The 24,940-nt window shown below is 38.2% G+C and overlaps 1 protein-coding gene across 1 annotated transcript in view; it reads left to right on the top strand.

Annotated features, from left to right (window-relative positions):
* The first annotated feature begins 1,423 nt into the window (after positions 1-1,423).
* LOC121399446 (contactin-associated protein-like 4) overlaps positions 1,424-24,940 on the top strand; it is a 183,851-nt gene continuing 160,334 nt past the window's right edge. Inside the window, exon 1 of the mRNA XM_041580166.1 lies at positions 1,424-2,246. Coding sequence (XP_041436100.1) covers positions 2,150-2,246 — 97 coding nt within the window. The 5' untranslated portion in view covers positions 1,424-2,149. The remainder of the gene's footprint in view (positions 2,247-24,940) is intronic.

Raw genomic sequence — 24,940 nt, 5'->3', positions numbered from 1 at the left:
CAATGTTTAAAAAAAACAAAAACGGTGGGCAGGTCCCCTACAAGTTGTAAAGAAAAAAATAACATTGGCCCTTTCAATCCCAGGCCCTGATGTTTAGGTTGTTAAGGGGGGCCCAGCAGTGCTGTACTTTCTTGAATTTGCCGGGCCCCCGCTGTCAGTGAGCTGCAGAATTCAGAAGGGAGGGTAGGAGCTCTGGTGCCTGGATCTTATATTCTAAAAGCTTTCTTTGCTGCATGGTAAAGCCACATTGGCATTGGATAAACTGGAGGGGATGTTCAAACTTTCCCCATCCAATCCCCATGTGGCTTTAATGTTCCCTGATTGTGTAGCAATTGAGAGGTTTGTAAGGAAGAAAGAAACACAGCAATGCAGAATAACATGTGGCAGTAACAGATCTAACTTCATTACTTACACCCATACAATGATGTCTAACTTACATAGACATAATGTGAAAAAAATTGTTAATGTCATCAGTTAATAAAGAAGATCTTTAGAATCTCTCTGTGTTATACCTAAAAGAGAGCTGAATGCTAAACTTGTTGCTTGAAATCTGTACTCTTCTTTTGCGCCACAAGATGGCAATCTGTAAGTGCAAATATCTTTCATACAGGATATCTGAAGTTTGCTGCAAGGTATATCAATTAAATTCCCCCCACCTATTTACTGTTAGTATGAATCAACATGTATACTGGAAAGGTAAGATTGCTTTGTACACATTTGTCTATACATTTAATCACAGCTGCTCTAAGAAAAATCTATATTCTAACCACAGAAAATGTTTCCCTGATAATTTTGCCACTATTATAAAGACAAAAACACAGTTTTAATTGCTACATGATGATGCAGCAGAAATGAAAATGATGACTTTCTTACAGTTTTGATTCTACATATGTTGTAGCCAATTAATTTAAAGCTGATATTCACCTCTGGCATTAATTGCTGAGCCATCGTGTTTTTACCAAATACAGCATCTTTATTAGTCATCACTAAATGTTATTTATGCAACTGGGGGTCTTCTTTAGATGTATGTAGTTTGGTTATCAGTGTCACTAACATGCACATTGAACTTGCTGGGTACCAGGTGTTTGAAGTATATTGCTCGATGGCTAATATCATAATTACATATTTAAAAGGTAATTGCCATTCAGTCCACCAGCGCAGAAAAGTTCATTATGATTTGGATCTATTGTGTCTGAGCTAACATACTATTATAAAACCAATTAAAGACAGAGAAAGTGGTTATTTATAAAGATCAGAGATAAATATAGAATAGAGAAGGCGCAGAAAAAGAGAGGGAATGCAAAAGGGACAGACCTACATACAGAAAGGGGGGGGGAGATAATGACAAAGACAGTAGTTCTTTGTTGTATCACTTTCAGTTCATAAAGGACACCCAATGTGGCAGTACTATGGACAGCACACAATGAAATGGGGCAATTATGATAGGAAATGGAAACACAATTATAATATGATCCATAGTATTAATATGATTCATTCCATTGTGTTTTATTTTTTTTAATGATATCTTTCAGTGCAAGATCTCCCTCAGCTTCAGTGACAGCTACCCTTTCTTTTCCAGACATATATTTAAAATGACAAAGTACGTTTTTTCTTTTATGTTACAATTACTACAGGAAGCTGTCCTAGGAGAAACTTAATCTTCTTTCTCCCTTCTCATACCTTTCCCTATTCATACTTATGAAGAGAGCATTCCAAGCTAATCATCCATCAAGGTGAGTTCAAAACAGAAAAGACATCTGCAAAACCCGTGCACATGTGCAAAGCCTCTGCGTTTTATTGTCTGCATTTCATTGCAGAGTCACATTTTCCACCTGTCACCACAAGGGGTATCCAGGACACATTGTGAACGTGAAGCTTCAGTAGCCAAGCTGATCAGGAGAGCAGACTGACAGTTTAGCCCTGAGTGATTGTGTAAAAATTGGAGAGATTGTTCCTCGCACGTCTATTGAGGCTGCATGTTGTCAGGAAGCAGAAGCAGATTTTTGGAGGTGTGTGCCTTTTGTGAGAAGATCCAGTATGCTTTTGTCTGTCTAATGAAAACCCTCAGTTAGAAAGGCAAGGCAAAGAACTGTGAGCAGAAGTGCTGAGCAGCTGCATTGTACTAGCTTGGCACTTTTGTGGTGCTCCGATGGATCTCAGAATGGATTTTGTCCCAGGCACGCTCTGTCAGCTGCTAATTATATTTTTCTGCAATATTTTGGCAACAGCAAAGGCAGAAAGCAAATGTGAGTATTACTATTTCTCTGACAAAGCTACTTGCAAACTGACTTCTCTTCTTTAAAATCACCCACTGTCATTTAATTCATTACCATAGTCATTCTAAGCTAGCATTAGGCTGACACTGTGATGTATATTATTTCTTTGACATCAGATCTTAAAGTTTTTTTTTTTTTAATCAGTGCACTTTTAATGCTTTCTTGTATTATACACATTTAAAGGAGAACAGAAGTGACTTTATAGCATTGCAATGTTACTTTCGCTTTCAGCAGTTCATTTGCTTAGTTCTCAACATCCTCTGAATGAAGCTGCCTTAGGAATGGAACTGATGCATAGCAGATTAGTTCACAATATGATCAAATGGAGCTGGCAGGGGAAACACAACTGATGAAAGAGATATTATTTTGTTAGCAAAAAAACAAATGTAGATACCAGTTGAAACTGTGCTATTGTGTTCTGCGTTTAGGTTGTTAGAGCAGAAAGTACTGCTGTGCCCAGCATACATCAGGAATGTAACCTAAATATTGGACTGCACAGTTGCTTTCTCATTTTTTGCTGGCTTATTTTCTTTTACACTTTTGACCTTCATTATTTTCAGATTTATAAGCATGGGCATCTACAGTATGTGGCATACAAGCATGAATACCAATATGCTTTGCCCTGGATTTCAAAGAAGACAGATAGTTAAATATCATCCACAGCATACCAGTTCTCCAAAACGAACATTCCTGCAAATCCTGTGCAGAGCATGGCATACATTACTTATCCACTTCAAAATCCTTGAAAGATTTGCCATCTTCCAATAAATACCCCGGGGTCTTCAGTACACAATAAAACAGTATTCATTTATCATCCATATACAATAAAAAGATTGATTGGAATCCATCTTCATATATTGCTAAATATGTAATTATGAGTCACCTCCAGTAGTAGGGAGTAAGCCTGAATTGATGGGCATCATACTGTAAACCATTAAGAAAATTCATTTTGCCATAGTCAAGAGGCACTAGAGGTCACTCTTACAATTTAATACACCAGAGCAATGCAGCACACAGGAAATAAAATATTAAAAATGTGCAAGCTGAATGGAACCGAAGCACAAGCTGTAACTAATTCTTACTGATGTAGCAAACGTTAGCGTATCCACTGAGCTAAATGTAAATACTGTGTACCCTGCATGGATTACCAGGCTCAGTCACTTATTCATAAAATACAAGTGAGCAAGTGACTTCAGTAATGCTATGTTCTCTTTACCGAATGGCTTGTGGTTGCAAACAGGTATTTTTACAATTCATGTTTTTGACCTACAAAATAATGACTTGCAATGTATTGCTATGCAGTTTGGCTCATTGTAAGATATATACAGAGTAAATGCAATGCATCTTTCATCTTTCATTATACTCTGATGCATTTCTGGATTTTCTAATGTATCCTGGGGGTCACACTGATGATTTCTTCCAAATGAAATGGCATGCTGACACTTGCACTTATGATATAAATGAAGAAATCGAATGTTGCGTATGTTTGTAGTAACTTTGGAAAGTTTATGTAATTACTTTATGGTCATTATACAGGTAAAAAAAAGGCAAATAAAAATACAAAACCGATAAAGGAAATCCATAAAGGATTATGATTACATGAAACTGTCATCATTACCATGCTGACTTTTAAGGATAGATTCAAAAAGAATCTTGATAGCTGTAACTCCTTAAAAAATAAGAGTGCTCAGTAGGCTGGAAAAAAGTTTTGCTCTTGCAGGGAATAAAGGACATCAGTGTCAGTTTCTGAAGTTGAAAGTCAGTCAGTAAATCAGCCCCTGGCTGTGAGCCTAAATCTGGGTCATGAAACACTAATATACTCTAGGAACATTGCTTTCTCAACTCAAAGACTAGAAGCTCAACCACTTCAACAGTCGAGTTGCTGACACCTACATCATACTTAAGCGAATCACTAAATCAACATTACTTGACCAAATTAACTTAGACCGCCTCAGTCCTAAGAAACATATACATACTATAATGAATTTTACTCTTAGGGGTAGATTTATCAAGGGTCGAATTTCAAATTGAAAAAAAAAATAGAAATTGAATTCAAAAAGACCAAGCAAAATTAAGTCGAATAGTTCCGTTTTCGATTCGAATCGAAGCAATAGCGTATTTGTTCAAATTCGATTCAAAGTCTTAGATGGCGAATGGTCGAAGTCAAATTTTTAAAGAGACAGTACGGGGCTCATTTATCAAGGGTCGAATTTAGAATTTGAAAAACGTCGAAATTCTAATTCAAAAAGACCAACGAAATTAAATTGAAGTTAAGTCAAAGTCCGTATTTGGCCGAATTCAAGTCATACGAATCGAAGTAATAGCGCATTCGATCTAATTTGAATCAAAGTTTTTCCAAAAAAAACTATGGTTTTTCAAAGTTCACTAATTGACCAAATAGACTCTAGGAGGTCCCCTATAGGCTAAAACAGCAATTCCCTATTCGAAGCACACATAAATAGCTTGAAATTCAAATTTTTTCAATTCGAAAATTAATCTCAACCTCGATAAATCGATAAATAAAGTATATGATTATATAGAATGCTACTTTGCAGTAACATTGTCATTTTGTCATCTAAAATAATTGCCATGCTGTATCTTTTTATATAATTGCTACACACACACAAGTAATTCTATTCCACTCTTTTGGATGCATGCATGTTAAATTTAAATTTGAATCAATAGTAATATTCATTTAAGGCAAAGTGCAATACAATAAAAATATGCAAGCTGATTTATACAAAAAAAACTTTGATTCTGAAAGTCAAGGTCCTAAGGGGACTTGGATACTTGAGGAACAATAACTCAATAGGAGACAGCTATAACAATATCTATATCTGATTATGCTAAGGGGGCTGACAACAGGACTATAAAGAGGCATTAAGCTCAAAAATTCTGCAACCCAAAAGGGGACTTCAAAAAATTATATTTCTCATTGTATTTTATATGTTAGGGTTTGTACCATGTAGATATGGTACTAGGAATAGTACAAAGACTATTTTATTTATTTTATTATGTGAATCAATTAATTTATTTTATAAAATATAAGAAATTCCTTCCACTGTAAGCACATCTATGTCAATATTTCATCTACAGGATCTACAGTAAGGATTATAATCACCCCTGAAAAAAACCCCGTAGAACTTTATCCCCCCCTCTACTTGTTTGATTGTAAATAGTGTTTTCTGGCAACTTATTCATCCACCTTGGAAATTAAATACATATTAAGTTCTAAAACCATTTTTTATGACTCTATTGTGGGTATTTGGAACTTTGTTACAATAGTTCCTGGGTAACAGAAATTAAGGCTGTATATCTTATCAGATGGTAAACTGATGATCCCTATACAGAAGTAAAGAGATATTTTGTTGGTGAGCAAGTACACCACTGGAAAGAAGTTCCCCTGGGACACATTGCTCATGTAATACTTACAGCAACCCTTTTCATTTCTAATACTCAGAGTAAAAACAGACATAAAAAAGGAAAGGAAAATAATTGCCAGTTGCCCAAATACTTTTTTAAAAACTGTGCATGAAAATGGCATTTCCCTTTGCTTATAAATCCAGCTAATTTGTATAGGAAGACATAAACAATCTGACATTTAATGAGCTTCTATTCCTTGTCCATATTAATGATGATTTCAACAATTCCTTACACCCTATACTTCATTTAGAGCTTGAGAAAACTAATTGTTAATCGGTAAACCATTCCTCTGAAATGCAGATGTCAATGCAATTCCTCTCACTAAACAAAAGCAATAAGACTCTCCTGCTGACTCTGAACTTTGTTAAATGAAACCTGCTTCTCTGTAATGAGCCTCGGTATAACATGGACTTTCTGTCATTATCATGCTAATACCACAAAGTACACAAATAATTGTTTCCTGGTAGTCTAAGCTGCCGGTAAATATTTAGTACTTTGACTCCATTACATTTCAGCATACTTTGATTCTGCTCATTGATCCTGCCTATAATTGTACTGTTCCATCAATTCCTCTACCCCACTCCTGGATGAGATTAACGCTTTTCATGGCATAAATAGAGAATGGGGTTTTTGCTTTGTAAAATCATAATTCTAACTGTAAAATACAATAATGGCATGAAAGTAATTTAGCATTGCTGATAGTTCTGTATATCTCAGAGTCATACTCATTCTTTTAAGTATTAGAATTCAGATTTCACCAGTGATCAATTAACATATTGTGTTCACAGAACAAAGTTTGAATTAAAATATACATTTCCACAAATAGATAGTACATAAAAAGGCAACACATCTATTCCTCTATGATTTGGCTCATGTAGGCACCGTTATCAGGAGAGACTTTTGAAAATGGTTAATTTTAAAGCCAAATGTCAATTCATATATATAAAAATGTCTAGTCTTTTGATAGAGAATCTTATCTATTTTCAAAGTTATTCTTTTTATGAATTACTTTGATCTTACAAAATGGTCTTTATATAGGCAGATTAAAGGAACTGTATCAGATTTTATGAAACAATGGCTCTTTTGTTCTTCAAAAGTTATTTTATGTCAACCACAAACTAAGCTTAGCCCTGAGGCCTATATAAATTAAATGACATTTACACAACCATTTATTTTATTTTAAAATAACCCATATATACAGTACATATTCTTATAAATCTTTTTTTTTCTGAGCTTTTGACTTTGTTTCATAGTTCATTTGCTCATCTTGTGCTGACTACCTAGGTTGGATTGCTATGTATTGATTCAATTTCAATTATAGCAGATCAGCCTTCCATGTTTCATATCCAAGTAGCACAAAAGAACTGCTGGCTTCTCATTAAATACTAGCTGACCAACGGATAAAGTCTTTGATTGTAATGGCCAGTTGCAAGGAGATTTTCCAAAGGAGCTTTTGGTAGCATTTGCAGATAATCTGTTCTTACAGTAAAAGGCTTTACAAATGGTATAAGATGGCCTGTAAAATAAAACTCTCAAGATCATGGCTCACCATGTATATTCTTCCCATAGGGAGAGCAACAGGCAGCTGATTTTCACTTCAATAAAAGTCACCCCAAACAATGACAGCTGTTTCTCTGCCAGTGGAAATACTGTACACAGGTGGAGCAAATATCTGGTGTCCTATGGGCATAACACAGTAACTAGTATGTACCCCATCACTTTAGATTAAACTGTGGCTCAGAGAGTTGACTGGGGCGATTTGGTAAGAATGATGTAATTTGCTCTTTTGCTGTTTTGTAAAAAACAATAGGGCTGACGTCCCTGCTCAGGATCAACCCTACAATTACATATTTGATTTCATTATGCTTTGCTGCATCTATTTTTAATGTTATCTTCAATGCTGTCATCTTTTTGGCCAATTTTTAGAGGATAGGAATTTCATCAAGCATCAATTAGTCAATTTTATTGAGCTAGAGACTGGCTTGTGATAATATTTAGCAATGTGACATAATTATAATAACTGTGTATAGACATAACCCTACTCACTTAACTCATATTGAGGCTCTTAATTAGAACCAGCCTTTTCAGTTTATTAAAACATCATTTTTAAAAACATATTTTTGGGTAATACTGAGAAGATAACTAAAAGTATTTGTCTTTTCTTGGTTGCTTATCTTAATTGGTGCTGTATATCAAGGTTGTTGTCTTCTTTTGGCTGACATTCAACCCTACCTGCTTGTCAAAGGCACACAGGTAAACATTCTTCTCTTGAAAATGGGGGTATGGGAATATGGTCCTTATTGTCCATCTGGTACCTATTGGCCTATTGTTGGCATTTTGATGCATGGCCTAGTTAATAACAAGGTCAAAAAAGGTCTGGAAGATATTAAATGATCTGTCTAACACCACTCTTCACTTCAAAATGCAGATTGCCTTAAAGTAGCAGAAAAATAGATGGGGAGCTACTGGGGCATCTTTGGAGGCACACATCTTTCCTGCCTTGGGCTGGTACAAAAGCACAAAACATAATGTACAACATATTTTAGCTACTTCTTTAGTTAGGCTTTAGTTCTCCTTAAACTCACATTGACAATAAAGAATCTTTGGTTGAGTTGCACTGAATGTTTTAGGATGCCATAAGATATCAAGATGTCCCTGTGAATCTTTCAAAATCTTTTATTTATCTCACTCAGATATGCAGTGTATGATTGTTGTGCCTAGAATCTTTCTAGAAAAGAAAATGTGTGTGATGCCAATTTTATAGTCTTTGGGAGGTCTTTTGAGAGGTATCTTGACAATGGCTACCTTATTAAATTTATTAATTATAGTATCCTACCAGGAATGTAAAGGACTGTTATACCAATTTTATAGTCTGTACATGATCTTTTCCTAGGTATCTTGACAATGAATCCCTTAATCTGGCACTTGCTTCGTAAGCTTCTCTCCTGATGTTTACAAATAGGGACTACAGAACAGAGGCTGCAAGTACAAATCTCCTCTGGAATTAACATTTTCACAGCCACATGCCTTCCCTTTCCCTTATAAGTATATATAAAATTATTTTTCTGTGCTGATCACAAGGGCTGTCAGGTTCATGGATTTTGGATTCTTCCTCTGATGAAAGATTTAATAGAAGTTTTCAGTTCAGACATTTTCTTCTTCAGTTGTAAGAGGTTTTCCATGCTTTTCTTTGACTGGGGCAGCTGTAGTGAGTCTGGTCTTTGAGCAAATAATTTTGACTTAAGTGTACTTATCCTCATTTTATTTTATTTGCCTCCATTTCATGAAATCTCTTTCCAAATGGTTGTTTTAGTCCATGGGCCACTTTGCTAAAGTGCATAATTTTCTCCTTAGTTAAATCCCCCGGAACTAGGAGTACATGCTTAGGGTGCAACAGTGGGGGTTATCCCAAGTCTGGACTCACTTTTCTCCACCACAAACTGCCCCTGTATGATTCACCTGGTGCATGTCATGATTATGTGTGTGTGTGTGTGTGTGTGCATGATTGAATTTAGATAGAGCTTGGTCCAGCTCGGTATAAATCAGCCAACAGGTCAGGCTTATTTACATGACAACAGTGGTTACTGAGATAAAATTCTATTTACACCATTACTACCATAATGTGTCAGAATTTTGCTGGTATAAATAGTCTTAGTAATTATGCCAGAGTGTTTTCCCCATGCAAATGTTATGTGGAAATACATTGCCAGATTAATGCAATAAAGAATGATGTACTGTCAATGGGATATTTGCATAGATGATATGATAGGATACTGAGATGTTGTAGCCTTATAATAGCAATTTGCCTGGATGTGGCAAAATCAGGGGTGTAACAGAAAGCTGGAACCAGGGGGTCTGCTTCATCTATAGTTCTAAGAAATCTCCTATCCCCATCTTACAGTGTAAGCATCTGGGAGCAGGGGTCAAGAGCAGGTAGGTGGGTTATGGGAGGACAGGGGAAGGCTGTTGTGCCCCTGAGCCCCTCCAAAAATATTTTCCTGTTTTTCATTTTAAAAAAGATGAGCCCAGCACTTGAAACTAATGGAGAGACAGAGGCGGGAATTACTCACTAATTCAGGGGAACGTCCCAACTAGATTAAAAAAGTGTTGTATAATATACTAAGAATATTAGGCTGTTGAAATCAGTCTCAGAATTTAAGAAATGTACATCCAATATATTGTAAGTGCTTGTAAATTCAAAATGCACTATAACATAAAGACTGACTAGCACTGTTGAACTAACACTCTGCACTAGTGATCAGTGCAACTGGTGCATTTGACTTTGCCATAAAATCTGGGAAACTACAGAAAAATGTCATTGCACTTAAGACAGACTGCTTTTCACAATGCTACAACTATTCTTCATTCTGAAAAAGGCTACCATATTGCTAATTTCTTGCAGAAACAGTGTATGGTGTATTTTTCCAGTGTAAAATACGGCATTGTTTCTTTAGCAAAACTGAACACATGGTGAAATTTCAGTATCAGAATTCTGTATATTTGCTCTTTGATAATGATGCCCATGTGCCTTTATTGTAGTATGCTCCTTGGTTTCCCTTTATTTCTTCCTACTCATTGGGGCCCATTTACTTAGCTTGAGTGAAGGAATAGAAGAAAAAATACATTGAATTTCGAATGGTCGAATATGGCTACTTCAACCATCGAATAGGCTATGTCGACCTTTCGACTACGACTTTGAATCGAACGATTCGAACTAAAAATCATTCAACTATTCGACCATTCCATAATCGAAGTACTGTCTCTTTAAAAAAAACTTCGACCCCCTAGTTTGCCACCTAAAACCTACCGAGGCCAATGTTAGCCTATGGGGAAGGTCCCCATAGGCTTCCTAACAATTTTCTGATCGAAGGAAAATACTTAGATCGATGGATTAAAATCTTTCGAATCGTTCGAATAGGAATAGCGCTAAATCCTTCGACTTCGATATTCAAAGTCGAAGGATTTACATTCGGCGGTCGAATATCGAGGGTTAATTAACCCTCGATATTCGACCCTATGTAAATCTGCCCCTTATTGTACACAAGTGTTCCTGTATCTTCAATTTGGTGACTGCCATGTCAGCTTATGAATGTCAAGATTTGCGAACAAGATGCTAAACATCTTTGCATCATATTTAATGACTTCTGCTACAAGCCTCTATTTCCCCATCCAGTCATCATATGCTGCCACAATGTAGAGGCTATAGTGATGCATTTCAGTAGCAGTCTTTTCAGTTTGCCTTCATCATACATTCCAAAATCCAATGTTAATATTGCTTTTGGTGGTGTCCAGGTATTTTTAAAGTTGCAACATTAACTTACTTACTACAATCAGCTATACAATTCTCTAAATGAAGAATGTGATGGGATCAGGTATGGGAACCCTTATCATCATACTATCATCATTATGAGTCCATCTGTAGAGCAGACAGTAGTAGCACACTAACAGTGGTGTTAACTATAAATAAAATTATATAGTACAGCCTATATAACTACAGCTGTACAGCTAAATCTCTTCCCAAGGAGATGAAGAGTATGAGGCCATCTACAAGTCCAACGGAAGTCTCACATACACAAATGCATTATTAAATGGATTATTGTCAATATTTCTGTGTAGTGACACACAAATGACTGTTGTGTTGGTGGTTTCTAGCTAAAATTCATTGTCTCCATGTAAAATGCAGTGTGTTCCAGGAGGCATGCATATCTCATTGAAAGTGTGCTTATTGAAATAGTTGTTTATGCCTCTCTTTTCTCTGTTTGCACGTCCTATTTCTGACATTCAGTATCATCCATTCCAACATAGTTTTCTTACCGTTTGTTCCATGTTTTTTATAATTAAACAGTAACATTCCCTCCAAAATAAGATGTTTATCATTTTCCCAGAAATATGCTAAGCTACATCTGTTCAGATGCGATATCACATGATTAGTGCACTATGTAGCATATTGACAGTTCTTCCTCTCTGTGCTATATTTATTCTCTGCTATGTATTAAAACACTCTGATATTGATCTAAAGACAGAAATAATCATTCTTTCTTCAACATCTTATATTCTATTGGAGAAAACGTTCGCAAAGACCATTGCAAACATTAGCGACCAAGATTTTCATTGTTTGTTTCATTTTTCACCTATTTCCGACCTCAACGACTGCCTTGCTAAGTTTGAGACAAAACTGTTTTTGGAACATGAATGTTAAAATAAATCGCAATCGCAAGGCGTTTTTTGAGACTTGTTTAATGAGTGTTAAAGCTAAACTCTTCTTAGCAATAATGAGCAATGTAAATGCCCAATGACGTCAATGTGCTTGGTGACTTTTTTGCCATGCGGGTCAGATTTGCCCATCACTATTCGCCAGCGAATGATTTTACATTGCAAGCAGCGCTAAACATTTGCAAAAATGCCATTTTAAACAATGCTTGCGATTTTAATTACATTCTGCCTTAAGAGCTCCATTGGTTAAAATATCTTGAGTCTTATATTTCTTTTTAACATAATAAGTCATGTAACAACAGGTGCAACTTTTACTCATTTACTCAGGATAACATGTTATTTTGGTGGTTCAAAAAAAAATTTCTCACTATTTTCTGGAAACTACTCCGACCGAATCCACACAGACTTTCCCCCTATCTATCAGTATATTTTCATTAATTTTTCTTGTGCAAAAAAAGTCACGATTTATTTGTGGCGTTTCGCTTTGCCAAAAAATTTACGAATTTCCTTGCGAAATTTGCAAACGGCAAAAAAAATCGTTTTTGATGCCGCCGTCCATTTTTTGGCGTCTGTTTTTGACACCGCCGTCCATTTTTTTTTTGATCCGCAAATTGGTGCCTGGCGAATAAATTCGCCCATCACTATTTTTTGTACCCTATGAGCTACAATTTTTTCAGAAACCCAGCGCAATTCACAAAGTCTTCCAATTGTTAACGGGACATCTGCCATTGATTTTTAAATGTTTTTGGCAGGTCTGAGTTGGAGTACTTTTTTCAACTGAATTTTAACACTATTGGACTTCATAAATCCAGACAAAATCAAGTTTTTTTTTTCTCCAAAAAAATTGTATTTTCCCCTTTAAAAGCCTGACTTGAAAAATTTGGGGCTTAATAAATAACCCCCTTAGTGTATTGACAATTCGTACATTATTATTTGCTATAGCCTGTTTTGCACCCCTAAAAATTAGAAGAATGTTCTCTCTTCACTGAATACAGAGATGTATTGGGACAATGCCCTGATTTCACTGCATCCACAGATTTTCTCCACATAGAAATGCATTACGTAGAATGTAGAAATGTAGTAGAGGCGGGGGCGCTCGTGAGCAGCCAAACAAGATGGCCGCATCTTGATAGTGCTGCGCTCTTCCGTGCCTTCACCCCTGCTCAGCACCTCGCTTAAGCACCTTGAACGCGGGACTTCGGGACTAGACGAATCAGTAACCGTGTTCCCGACACTCTTATGGCCCATAGACGCCGCAAAGGGGGAAAAAAGGGCCCAGATTCAGAGCCACGCCGCACCACGCGGAGCGTCGCATCTTACCTCACTAGGCCGCAAGCCTCTTCCCCGCCCCAGATGGCGTCGCAAGCAGACTCCTGGCTGGGCTTGGATTCCCAACCCGCCCGCTCTGCCACTCCGGAAGGCACTCCGGTCGGCGAGCCTGCACTCCTAGATAAATTCAAGGCGATGCTGCAACAGGAACTGGCCGCAACGGCGGCCGCCATTACTGCCGACATCTCTAAGCAGATCAACGAACTCGGTCAGAGGACAGACGTCTTAGAACGGAAGGTTGATGATATAACCACAGTTCTGGATGCACACGAGCAGGATATCACCGAGTTACATAAGCAGTTGCATGAGGCCATGGACAAAATTGAGGATTCCGACAACAGGTCCAGGCGTAATAACCTCCGTATTCGGGGCCTACCGGAAACCGTTACAGACCTACAGGCTGCGGTCCAGGGTATCTTCTCCAAGCTGGCTCCCAACTTGGCTCCTGAACGCCAGGAATGCGACCGTGTACATCGCGCCCTGAGACCGCAACGTGAAGGGGACCCTCCGCGCGACATTATCCTGCGCCTACATTACCACCAAACGCAAGTCGCCATTCTGAAAGCTTCGCGGCAATCTGACAGCCTGGAATTCCAAGGGCACAGATTTCAGATATACACGGACCTGGCTCCAGCGACCCTACAAAAACGTAAGGTACTCGCTCCTATCACTAAAGCGCTTCAAGGCCACCGGATCAGATACCGCTGGCTCTTCCCGGTCAAACTCGAATTTTCGGTCAACGACCGCCAACATCATGTCCACTCCCTGCAAGCGGGCACGGAGCTCCTTTCACGCCTTGGCCTGATGGAACCAACGCCTGCCTCACCCCACACACCGTTTCAGTCCTCTCCGAGACGCAGCATTTCACCCATCTGGAACAAGGTTGGGGCCTCTCCTCGAGCACGCTCCAGTCTCCCCACTCACACCTGAATTTTAGCAGGTTTGCTACACTTTATTTCTATGCTACTACCGTGCCTTGGTCATTCGCACTCCTGAGGACACATCTAAGGTAACACTCCTATGTTCTACCTTCTGTAGGCGGTTGGCCTGGATTATACCCTTTTGGAATGTATAATGTAACTGCTTTGCCCCCTCTTTTTTTTTTTTTTTTTTTTTTTGGGGCATGCCGTAGGCTACCTCCAGGACACTCTTTGATTTTTCCGCTTATCACCTACCTTAGCCTTTTCAGGGGTCGGCACGGATGGAGTTATTCGAATGACCCCCACCAGTCAGTCACCTCGACTTCCCCCCATCGGGGCGGAAGCTAAATGGACACTGACTATTGATTCAAGTTCAGTTACTAGTTTTTTCAGTTTTTCTCTTTGTATTATTTTTATTTTTGTGACAGCTCTGATATGCCTTGTTTTTGGTGTTTTATGTATCCTCATTTCCCATTGTGTGTACTGCGTACTACTCCACTCCCTTTACGCCTGGGGTGTGGGTTCATTATCTGTTCTGCCTACTCTCCACAATGAGCCTTAAAATAATTTCGCATAATGCACAGGGTTTAAATTCACCCTTGAAAAGGAAAAAGGCCTTCTCCTATTATACTTCTGTCCATGCGGACATAGTTTACCTCCAAGAAACTCACTTCTCTAAAAGCTCCTTTCCCAAATTTTTACATAAGAAATTCCCCACTGTGTATATGGCGAACAGTGACAATAAGACGAAAGGGGTAGCAATCTGTATTAGAGCTGGTTTGCCTTTTCAGCTTCTCGACAAATTTGAGGATGCAGAGGGACGGTTCCTAGCCCTGAAAGTTGTACTCAATGATGTGACATTGACCCTGATTTCATATTATGCTCCTAACACGGCCCAATGTCAGTTTTTTGAGAAGTTATCTGCGTTTGTGTCAAACTGGGCTGTTGGCAATGTCATTATGGGGGGAGATTCCAATGTTACCCTTGACAAATATTGGGATAGGCAGTTAATTGCTCCACTACCTCAAACGGTGCAGCCCCTACTTCCATCTGTGGGCAATAAGATTAGCAAGCTCTGCACTGCTGTAGGTTTAGTTGAGATATGGAGGGAATTGCATCCTGGTGTTAAACAGTTCACCCACTACTCAGCCCCCCACAAACTATATACCAGAATTGACCATGCTTGGGTTTCCCAGTCCCTAACTGCCTCGCCTCAATCATCCAAGATACTGACAGTCCCCTGGTCTGACCATTCCCCTCTCTCCTACTCCATTACATTCCACCACGCTCCCAAAAACTTCTCTAGGTGGCGGCTCAACGATGTATTATTGAAGACCCCCAAACACTTTTCCCATATTGAAAGCTCGCTTAAAGACTACTTTGCTGACAATTTGGGTTCGATATCATCCTACTCTATGCTCTGGGAAGCGCATAAATCGGTCTTGAGAGGCCTTCTGATACAAATGGGGGCCCAGAGGAAGAAATTACACCTCCAGGAACAGCTTAGACTGTCTCAACAGTTGGAGGATCTACTTTTAGCCCAAGCAGCTGATCCACAAACTAGCCTTTCCACCCAGATACACAGAACAAGGACTGAGCTAGATCTATTGCTAACCTCCAATGCACAAAGTGCCTTACAATGGACCCAACAGCGCTATTATGCTCACTCAAATAAACCTAGCCGCATCTTTGCACGGAAACTGAGGCGCAGACTCGATTACACCCCTATCTCCACTCTCAAGACCTCCTCTGGCCACTCAACCAATGCTCTCCCTAAAATACTGTTAGAGTTTCACAACTTCTACAAACAACTTTACGCTTCCCCTTCAGAAGTCCCCCACTCTAAGCTGACTCAGTTTTTCCAGACTATCGAGCTTCCCACGATTTCAGATTCCCAAATAGCCTCTATGGAAAAAGATATCACTGAAGAGGAAGTTAAACTGGCGATTCAACATTTCCAACTCTCCAAATCCCCCGGCCCAGATGGGTTCTCTACTCTGTACTACAAAAAATTTTCGCATATCTTGACCCCCCACTTAACTAAAATGTTTAACCAAATTCTATCGGGTGACTCTTTCCCCCCACAGACTCTAACCGCCAACATTACCCCAATCCCAAAGCCGGACTCTGACCTCATGGAATGTAAGAATTATCGCCCCATCTCGATCCTTAACATTGATATTAAAATCTTGGCCAAAGTCCTAGCCGACCGCCTTAATTTGATCCTCCCTGTAGCGATTCACAGAGACCAGGTGGGATTTGTTAGAGGAAGGCAAGCGGCCGACATAATCCGCAGACTATCCATACTATCTACCCAAGCCCAGAAATCCCCGCTTCCTTCCATGCTCCTGAAATTGGACATACGCAAAGCCTTCGACTCGGTTGAATGGCCCTATCTCTACCATACCTTACTCAAATGGGGCTTTGGCCAGAATTTTATTACATGGATCAGAGCTTTATATCATAAACCCATGGCGAGAGTTACTATTGGGTCTCACTCGTCCACCACCTTTCCCATAGAAAGGGGCACTCGCCAGGGTTGCCCCTTATCCCCTTTGTTATTTGACCTGATCCTGGAACCTTTAGCCATTGCGATTAGAAGCCACGCTGACATCCAGGGTATCAGAGTTGGCACCCAGGAGCACTCTTTGTGCCTGTTTGCAGACGATGTTACCCTGCTTATCACGCGCCCCTTATCCTCTCTGCCTCACTTATTCCAGACCCTACAAATGTTTGGCTCTATCTCTGGGCTGGTGACTAATTCTGAGAAAACAGAAGCTCTCAGCATTAACCTACCCCCCGAGATGATCAAACTTCTATCCATAAACTTTGATATTCACTGGTGTAAATCATCTATTTCGATCCTGGGAGTTAGGTTTACTGTGTCCTATCATCAACTGTATAGGGCTAATTACCCCTACATGTACAAGAAACTTCTCAAAATGTTGGAAGAGTGGGGCAAATACCACATATCATGGATAGGCCGCATAACTGCCGTGAAAATGTCTCTCCTCCTGAAACTGTTATACTTATTTCGGGTACTTCCTGTAGATGTCCCTAGGAAAGACCTTAACCTATTTGAGAAACACATCACCTCATTTATTTGGAACGCTAAGCCCCCGAGAGTGAACAGGAAAACACTTGAAAGACGGCCACAGGATGGAGGATTAGGCCTCCCTAATCTAAGGAAATATTATTTAGCCTCCCAGCTCGCTCAAATCCCTGTACTTCACCTACAACACTCGCCTCCCCTTTGGGTAGACTTAGAGAATGCCTTAGTATTCCCTTACTCAGCCGAAGCACTGCTCTGGACGCCCCCGTCCAAGCAACCGCAGGTATTAAGCCCTAGCCTACAGCATACCCTAGGGTTATGGGACCAGAATGCTACATTATACAAACTGGTCTCTCCCCATACCCCGGTTGCTCCAATAGTTTGCAACCCATCTTTCCTTCCTGGGTTACAGGCCCGCTCGTTTAGCTGGTGGTCTACGAATCGATTGCTTAGAATTTATAACATTCTCACAGTCAGAGGCCCCTTTTCCATGTCTTATTTAAAAGAGAACTATGGTATCCCCAATTCTGAGATCTTTAGGGCTACCCAACTTCTACACTGGGCACAACAATGTTGGTCCCTGCGGGTTCCCGAAGCACCCACTCAGACCTACTTTGAGAGGTGGTGCACCAATCCTTCTTTCACCCCTAAGGCTGTTTCTCTACTGTACCGTAATATGATCTCTCCAGCCAATCTCACAGATCTGCAATATATCAAAGCTTGGCACAGGGAATTGGAAATTACCTTAGCGGACGGAGACTGGGTGATGGCTTGGGACAACCTCAAACATAGTTCTAGGAATACTACACTCTCTGAAGCGGGATATAAAGTCCTTTTTAGATGGTACTTGACGCCTGTGAGATTGGCTAGGATACATCACTGCTTCCGGGGTTGCTCATCCTCAGGTACCATGACTCACATTTGGTGGTCATGCCCCAGAGTGACTAGGTTTTGGACTCGGGTATACAATATGATTTTCTCTGTTTTACAGCTTAACCTGACAAAATCCCCATCTGAAGCCCTACTGGGTGTCCCCCCTCGTAGTGTCCCCACTCTAAAGCTTAAGTTATTAAACCACATTTTCCTCGCCGCTAGGCAAACTATTGCTAAGTCATGGAAATCCCCCACCATCAATTTCGCAATGTTTAAAAGCAAATTGGACTGGATTTTTATAAATGAGAGACTTTCAGGCATAGTCACTGAGACTCTTTCTAAAGTTATGAAGATATGGCAACCCTGGATCTCATATAGGTTTGGCGATTCCGTACCTCTTAGTCTTGCAGCATTGTGAAACCTATCACTGTAACTGGTTCTACTATATCAATTGTATTATCTACACCGCTGACATATCTGATGTTGTAATTTCACAGCTGTCCTTAACCCTCTTAGACTTTTCTCTTCCTTTCCCCCCCTCCTCCCCCCCTTTTTTTTTTTTTTTTCTGTTTTCTGTTTTGTTTTGTTTTCCCTTCCTTATTGTACTTTGCTTTTCTATTCCCTGGTTACTTATTGTTGTGCCTTCAATACATCTTTGATGTTTCGGCTGCGTTCAATGGCCGTCTGAATATATACGTTCACCCCTCTCTTATGTTCTATTAATATTCTATGGGAACATGTCCCATCTTCTTTCTGTTGTATACTGTCAGCACGACAGTACCAAGAGAGGTTCCATTGTATAACTGACTACTACTTTCGAACCTTGGTTATATTTTCATTGATGTAATTCGATACGACATGTCATGTTCTATATATGCTACTATTTTTCTGAAAATTTCTATAAATAAAGACATTTAAAAAAAAGAAATGTAGTAGAGGCATGGGATCTGTTATCCAGGAACTCGTTATCCAGGAAAATGGTCAGTAAGCCATCTTCCATAGATACCATTTTAAGCAAATATTTCTATCATTTTAAAAATGATTTCTTTTTTCTCTGTAACAATAAAAGAGTATCTTGTACTTGGTCCCAACTAAGCTGTATTAATCCAAAAATAACAAAAAGGTATTTTTTTTTGCCCCATGACTGGCCAACATGATACAACAACTTTACCTAGCAAAACAATCCTATTGGGTTTATATAATATTTAAATTTTCTAAGTAGACTTAAGGTATGGTGATCAAGTTACAGAAAGATTCTTTATCCATCAAAACTCATCTCCTAAGCATTCCATATAATAGATCCCATATATGTGATATGACCACAAAGCAAATTAATGATGGGTTTGAATAATTATTAGCCTACTATTAGCTTAGGAATGAGTGCAAAAATCAATACAGTAAATGTTATCTGTTCACTCTCACAAATGGTTAGAAGTTGTTCCAAGTATATCACTCCTCTAGCAACGTTAATTAGTTTACATAAAGCTGCCATGAATAGAGACACTTCCACTTGTACTCAAGGAAAGATCAAAATCGTTAAGGTAATATGACTGAAAGATAAATTAGGCTCATGACGGTTCTTCTCTAGATTTCTCTTGTTCTAAATAAATATGTTTGTAGGATTTATTTGATTAACCACTGTAGCAAAAGTCACAACATACATTTTAATATTATATGTGGAGTTGAGTACGGCAGGGCTTAAACTATACACATGATAAAAAATCCTTCTGTCATGCTACAGTCCCAATTGAATTTTGATCAGAAATTACAATAATTGTATAAGAATATTAATAAAAATGAATATTTATGTTCTTCAGGACTTGCCAAAAGCTCCACATTATGGAAGTCAAGGTTTAGTGGAGACTCTGTTTACAATATTCTCAAACACAACCTTGCCAACACTTGCAATTAGCAACCCTTCAATGGTGATGTGACCATAGATCAGAACAGGATAATGTGCTCACTCTCCCTTGATGCACAGAATTCTTATCTGATGTATTAATAGAATCAGTTTTTTTTGTCTAAGCTCCGATTGTAAGCTTTATTCTAAACCTTTCAAGGAAATTTTGCATTTTGAGGTCATACAGTGGAAATAAAGTTTCTTCAGAAAGAAAGTCTTTGCTTTAATTATAGTATTTACACCTTTTAACATCTTTTAATTGCTAAAGCAATTTCGGTAGCTATCTCTAGAAAATGTTGCTTACTTGGACAAGCTGTAATAAAGTTTATGATAATTTTTTATACTAGACTAGCTAACCCCTGAGGAACAGTAAAATACATGTAAAGCTAAATTCAAGTAGCAACATCATATCTACTTGTGTGATTGTATAGCTTTTATATAGCTTCTCTTAATTAGAATACCTAAGGTAAGTTACAGGGGTTTTGTGTTCCATTACATAGGAGGTCAGAAGGTTCTCAACCTGTCGGTGTGGGTTTCTTCTTTGTACTCCACCCTAACCTTGGTGAGTTATGAGAAAGATTGTAAGCTTTGAGTGTTAGATTCATAGGGACAGGGAATAATGTGATTAATAAACAAACTTTGTAAATCTATGATATAAACATAACGGCTTATAATAATAGTTTGCTGTAACTTATGAGAGAGAGTGAGAAACAGATCAGTCAATGCTATATATATAGGTTGAAAAAAATTACATTTGTACATGTATTAGGACATGTGCAAGTCTTAGGGGGTTATTTACTAAAATCCCAAAATTTCTCACAATTTTTTTTAAAACCACTTCAACCAAACTTCCACGCACATTTTACCGTATCTTCCAATAAATTTACTCTAAAAAATCTGGTGTGGGAAAAGACTCCAAAAATCCAAATTCTACAAATTTTTCAGATATGATACCCAAAAACTCAGATTTTTGTATGAAACCAAGCACAGATCATGATCTGTTCCATCTTCCAGTTGTAAACAGGACATCTGCCATTGACATCTACATGACCTCAGCAAATTTGAGCAAGTTTACTTTTTTTATTCAGACTTTTAAGGGGTTTAATAAATCACAAATAATTTGTGTTTCCCCTTTAAATCTCTAACCAGAAAAAAATCTTATTTTAGTAAATAACCACCTAAGTCTAGAGAGGGATGCCTGGAGAGACAGCAAATATGACAGGACAACAGTGCTTGAGAAATGCCCCTGGAACAGAGCCTTTTTTCTGTGACAGAGAACCATATGGGGTACAAACTTAGTGATTCAATTCACTGGGGGGCATCTAGAAATTAGCAATCTCTTAGGGAATTAGGACAAGACCAGACGTGGCATTTTTGTGGCGTTTTTACGTTGTGTTTTTAAAAAAAGAACAGCCAGTCGTAAATACGCCACTAAAACCACATGCAACCGTCAACATGCGTTTTTCATGTGTTTTTCATCACGTATGATTCTTTTCCCAACATGCACTTCTCATTGTTCTCATTGAGAATTTGAACGCCATATTTAACATACGTTGCGTATTTACGCAAAGTGTGGTTTCAAACGTGCAGATCCCTTAGAGTCTATTGATTTGGTAGTTTCATGACGTATTGGCGTTTCTGCGTTTTCCAATAGTTTCAGTGGTAGTACAGAGGACAATGCTGATTTGCAAGTTGAAATCAGATCCTGAGTAAAGTTATACGGGAGATAGCAACATCTTGCAGCTACCATTTTTAGAGGTGAGGAAGATAAACAAGTCCTTTGTACTATTCCTACAAATAGATATGCTTGGATTACCCAAATATTTGTCACAAAAAGAGACTGTTCTGTTTTTCAAGTAGGAAGGAGTTGTGGTTTAATCATATGGACCTTGATTTGGCTTTTCTAATATCTATTTGTTAATTTAATCATTTAAAATATTGTTATCCATGTCACTATTGTGTATATTTTAGTTTGCAATGGGATGCCTTTATTTAGGAGAAGTCAACCATCCTGAACTGGTTTTGTTTCTGTTTATATTTGAACATTTTCTTTCTCTTGTTCTTTTCATCCAATGTAATGTTCTGGAGTGCTCATCTTTATGCAAGGAAGATAGTTCTAGTTTAATCCCTATGTAAAATGCTTTAATAAATATGGAATTTGGGTTAAAAACTTTCAGCAATCCTTGTGGGTCTTGTGCATATGCAGAGCAGAAGAAAAAAAAATAACTGTCCTGCTGTTTTGTTTTTTTCAGATGTTTCTGTGTAGTCATCCCCCCACCTACTGCAATCTACTGCTCCTGTTTAAATCTTATGATAACAGCTGTCATGAATGGAAGAACTAGGAAGCAAAATATTGTTATAGCTAATATATGCACAGCTTACTTTTTGTTTATTTGGAATCAATTCACAGCTTGGTACATGTTTTTTTATTGTTCTATTTTTAGTTACCAGCAAAGCATTTTTTCACTTTGCCATAGAGCACAAATCAATGACATGCATATACCAGCCTATTTCTGTACATTTTACAAATAAACTGATATTGCTTTTCAGGTTTATTTCTGAAACATGTTTTAAAAAAAGAAAGGCTGATTGATCCTCACACCCACTTTATTTTTCACATCAGTAAGAATGGAAAGTGCAAAATGCTTTGTTAAAATTGGTTTCAAAAATTACTTATAGAGCATAAAAAATAATGTCCTTGCTAGCATTTAGCCAGCTATGTGGTAAGCTTTAATAGCTACAAGAAATAATGGGAAAATTAAAGTTGAGCATTAATTAAATTACATTATTAAAACACTGAATTGTTGTAGCGAGTGCAAAAAGTTTGATAATGTTATTGCTTCTACTGTGAAAATACGCATGGGTTCTTATAGCCTAAAGTCATGATAAAATGCATGTTCATAAAGCACATCACAGTCAACTTTTAAGGGGTTATGTAATTAAATATACAATATTAGGTTTGCCCAGGTGCAGTAACCCATAGCAACTATGAAGCGTAATTCATGTTTTTACAAGTAAAGATAATTTTTGTCAATCTGTGCTACAATATTGTTATGCATTTTGCAAGAAAAAAATTGTGTGGGGAAAAAATAAGAAAAATTGGGGGGAATGTAATATGTTTCATTAATTTAAAAATAGTTTGCTAGGACCATTGCGAATGTTAGAGACCATGTCCTTTTTGCAGATTACAGACCTCAACAACTTCAACGCAAAGTTTGCGACCAAATGTAATTTCGAACATTCGCAGTGTATGTAATAAAATTTTGCAATCGTGGTTTGGGCCAAACTATTTAACGAAAATCTAGAGCACTAACTTTTACTTACCAATCTAATATTCACCAGCGAATGATTTTACACTGGGAGCATCACTAAACATTCGCAAAAACACAGTTTAAAATAATAATTGCGATTTTTAATTACATTCCTACTTTTGAATTTTGAAACTTTCTGAAGAAGTGATATGGGGCAGTTTTGCTCATCGCTGTTGGTCACCTGTTTAAAGCACAACTCTACTATGTTGCAATGGATTACTGTACCTGGGCAAATTAATATTTACTCATTTTCGAAGTTGAGAAAAAAATGTGAGCACCAAAAAAAGTGACCAAACTTTTCAACTTTTTTTCTCGAACACTATTTTCTTCAAGAAAAAAATATTCCCGAGCTCTGTTTTGAGCAGACAAAACGTTTTCAATACAAAAAAACCTCCAAGAACATTCTTTAAAGTTAAAAAATACTAATTTATTACATATTATAAAATGTCAGCAAAACCCCTCATGGAGCCTTAAAAAAGTTTCACACCCTTAAGAAACACATTGTTTGATTAAATTCTATAAGGCTATAAAACTGTTAAAGCTTTTAAAGGAGAAGGAAAGCTACCGAGGCACAGCCACAATAGTGCCTGCTGGAACTCTATATTTATTCTGTAGAATGCTTTACCATGCCTTAGTACCTTAGTATACCTTAGTAAACAGCTCTAGAAGCTCTCTCTGTTTAGGATGGCAGCTGCCATATTAGGTTGGTGTGACATTACTTCCTGCCTGAGTCTCTCCTTTCACGCTCATAGCTCTGGGCTTAGTTTACAGCAGAGAGGGGAGAAGAAAAGAGGTGCAAACTGAGCATGCACAGGCCCGTGCCCTGAAGCTTTAAAGGGATACTGTCATGGGAAAACATGTTTTTTTTCAAAACACATCAGTAAATAGTGCTGCTCCAGCAGAATTCTGCACTGAAATCTCTTTCTCAAAAGAGAAAACATATTTTTTATATTTAATAGAAATATTGCTAGTTTCCCAGCTGCCCCAGTCATGTGACTTGTGCTCTGATAAACTTCAGTCACTCTTTACTGCTGCACTGCAAGTTGGAGTGATGTCACCCTTTCAAAAAAGAAAAATGTGAGTGTCCCCCAAAATAATGAATCAATCAATTAAAAAAATGAAAAATTTATTAGGACATCAGAGCAAGACCTAACGCGTTTCTATGGGGCACTTACTCATAGGTTGAATGGCACATCCCTGTACACAGGTTATAAAGGGGCTGTGACCAATCACAAAACAGCAACCACATGTTATCATATTATACACTTAATGACGATCCACCTAGTGGTTAAAGTGCTAAGGGGCCGATTCATCAAGGGTCGAATATCGAGGGTTAATTAACCCTCGATATTCGACTAGGAACTAAAATCCTTCGACTTCGAATATCGAAGTCGAAGGATTTAGCGCAAATCCTTCGATCGTACGATCGAAGGATTATTCCTTCGATCGAACGATTAAATCCTTCGAATCTAATGATTCGAAGGATTTTAATCCAACGATCGAGGGAATATCCTTCGATCAAAAAAACTCAGGCAAGCCTATGGGGACCTTCCCCATAGACTAACATTGACTTCGGTAGCTTTTAGCTGCGGAAGTAGGGGGTCGAAGTTTTTTTTAAAGAGACAGTACTTCGACTATCGAAT

The sequence above is a fragment of the Xenopus laevis genome, chromosome 1S (genome assembly GCF_017654675.1).
Source record: "Xenopus laevis strain J_2021 chromosome 1S, Xenopus_laevis_v10.1, whole genome shotgun sequence".
NCBI classification, from domain to species: Eukaryota; Metazoa; Chordata; class Amphibia; order Anura; family Pipidae; genus Xenopus; species Xenopus laevis.
The sequence above is the reverse complement of the archived record's forward strand: the minus strand, read 5'-3'. Positions and strand labels throughout refer to the sequence as shown.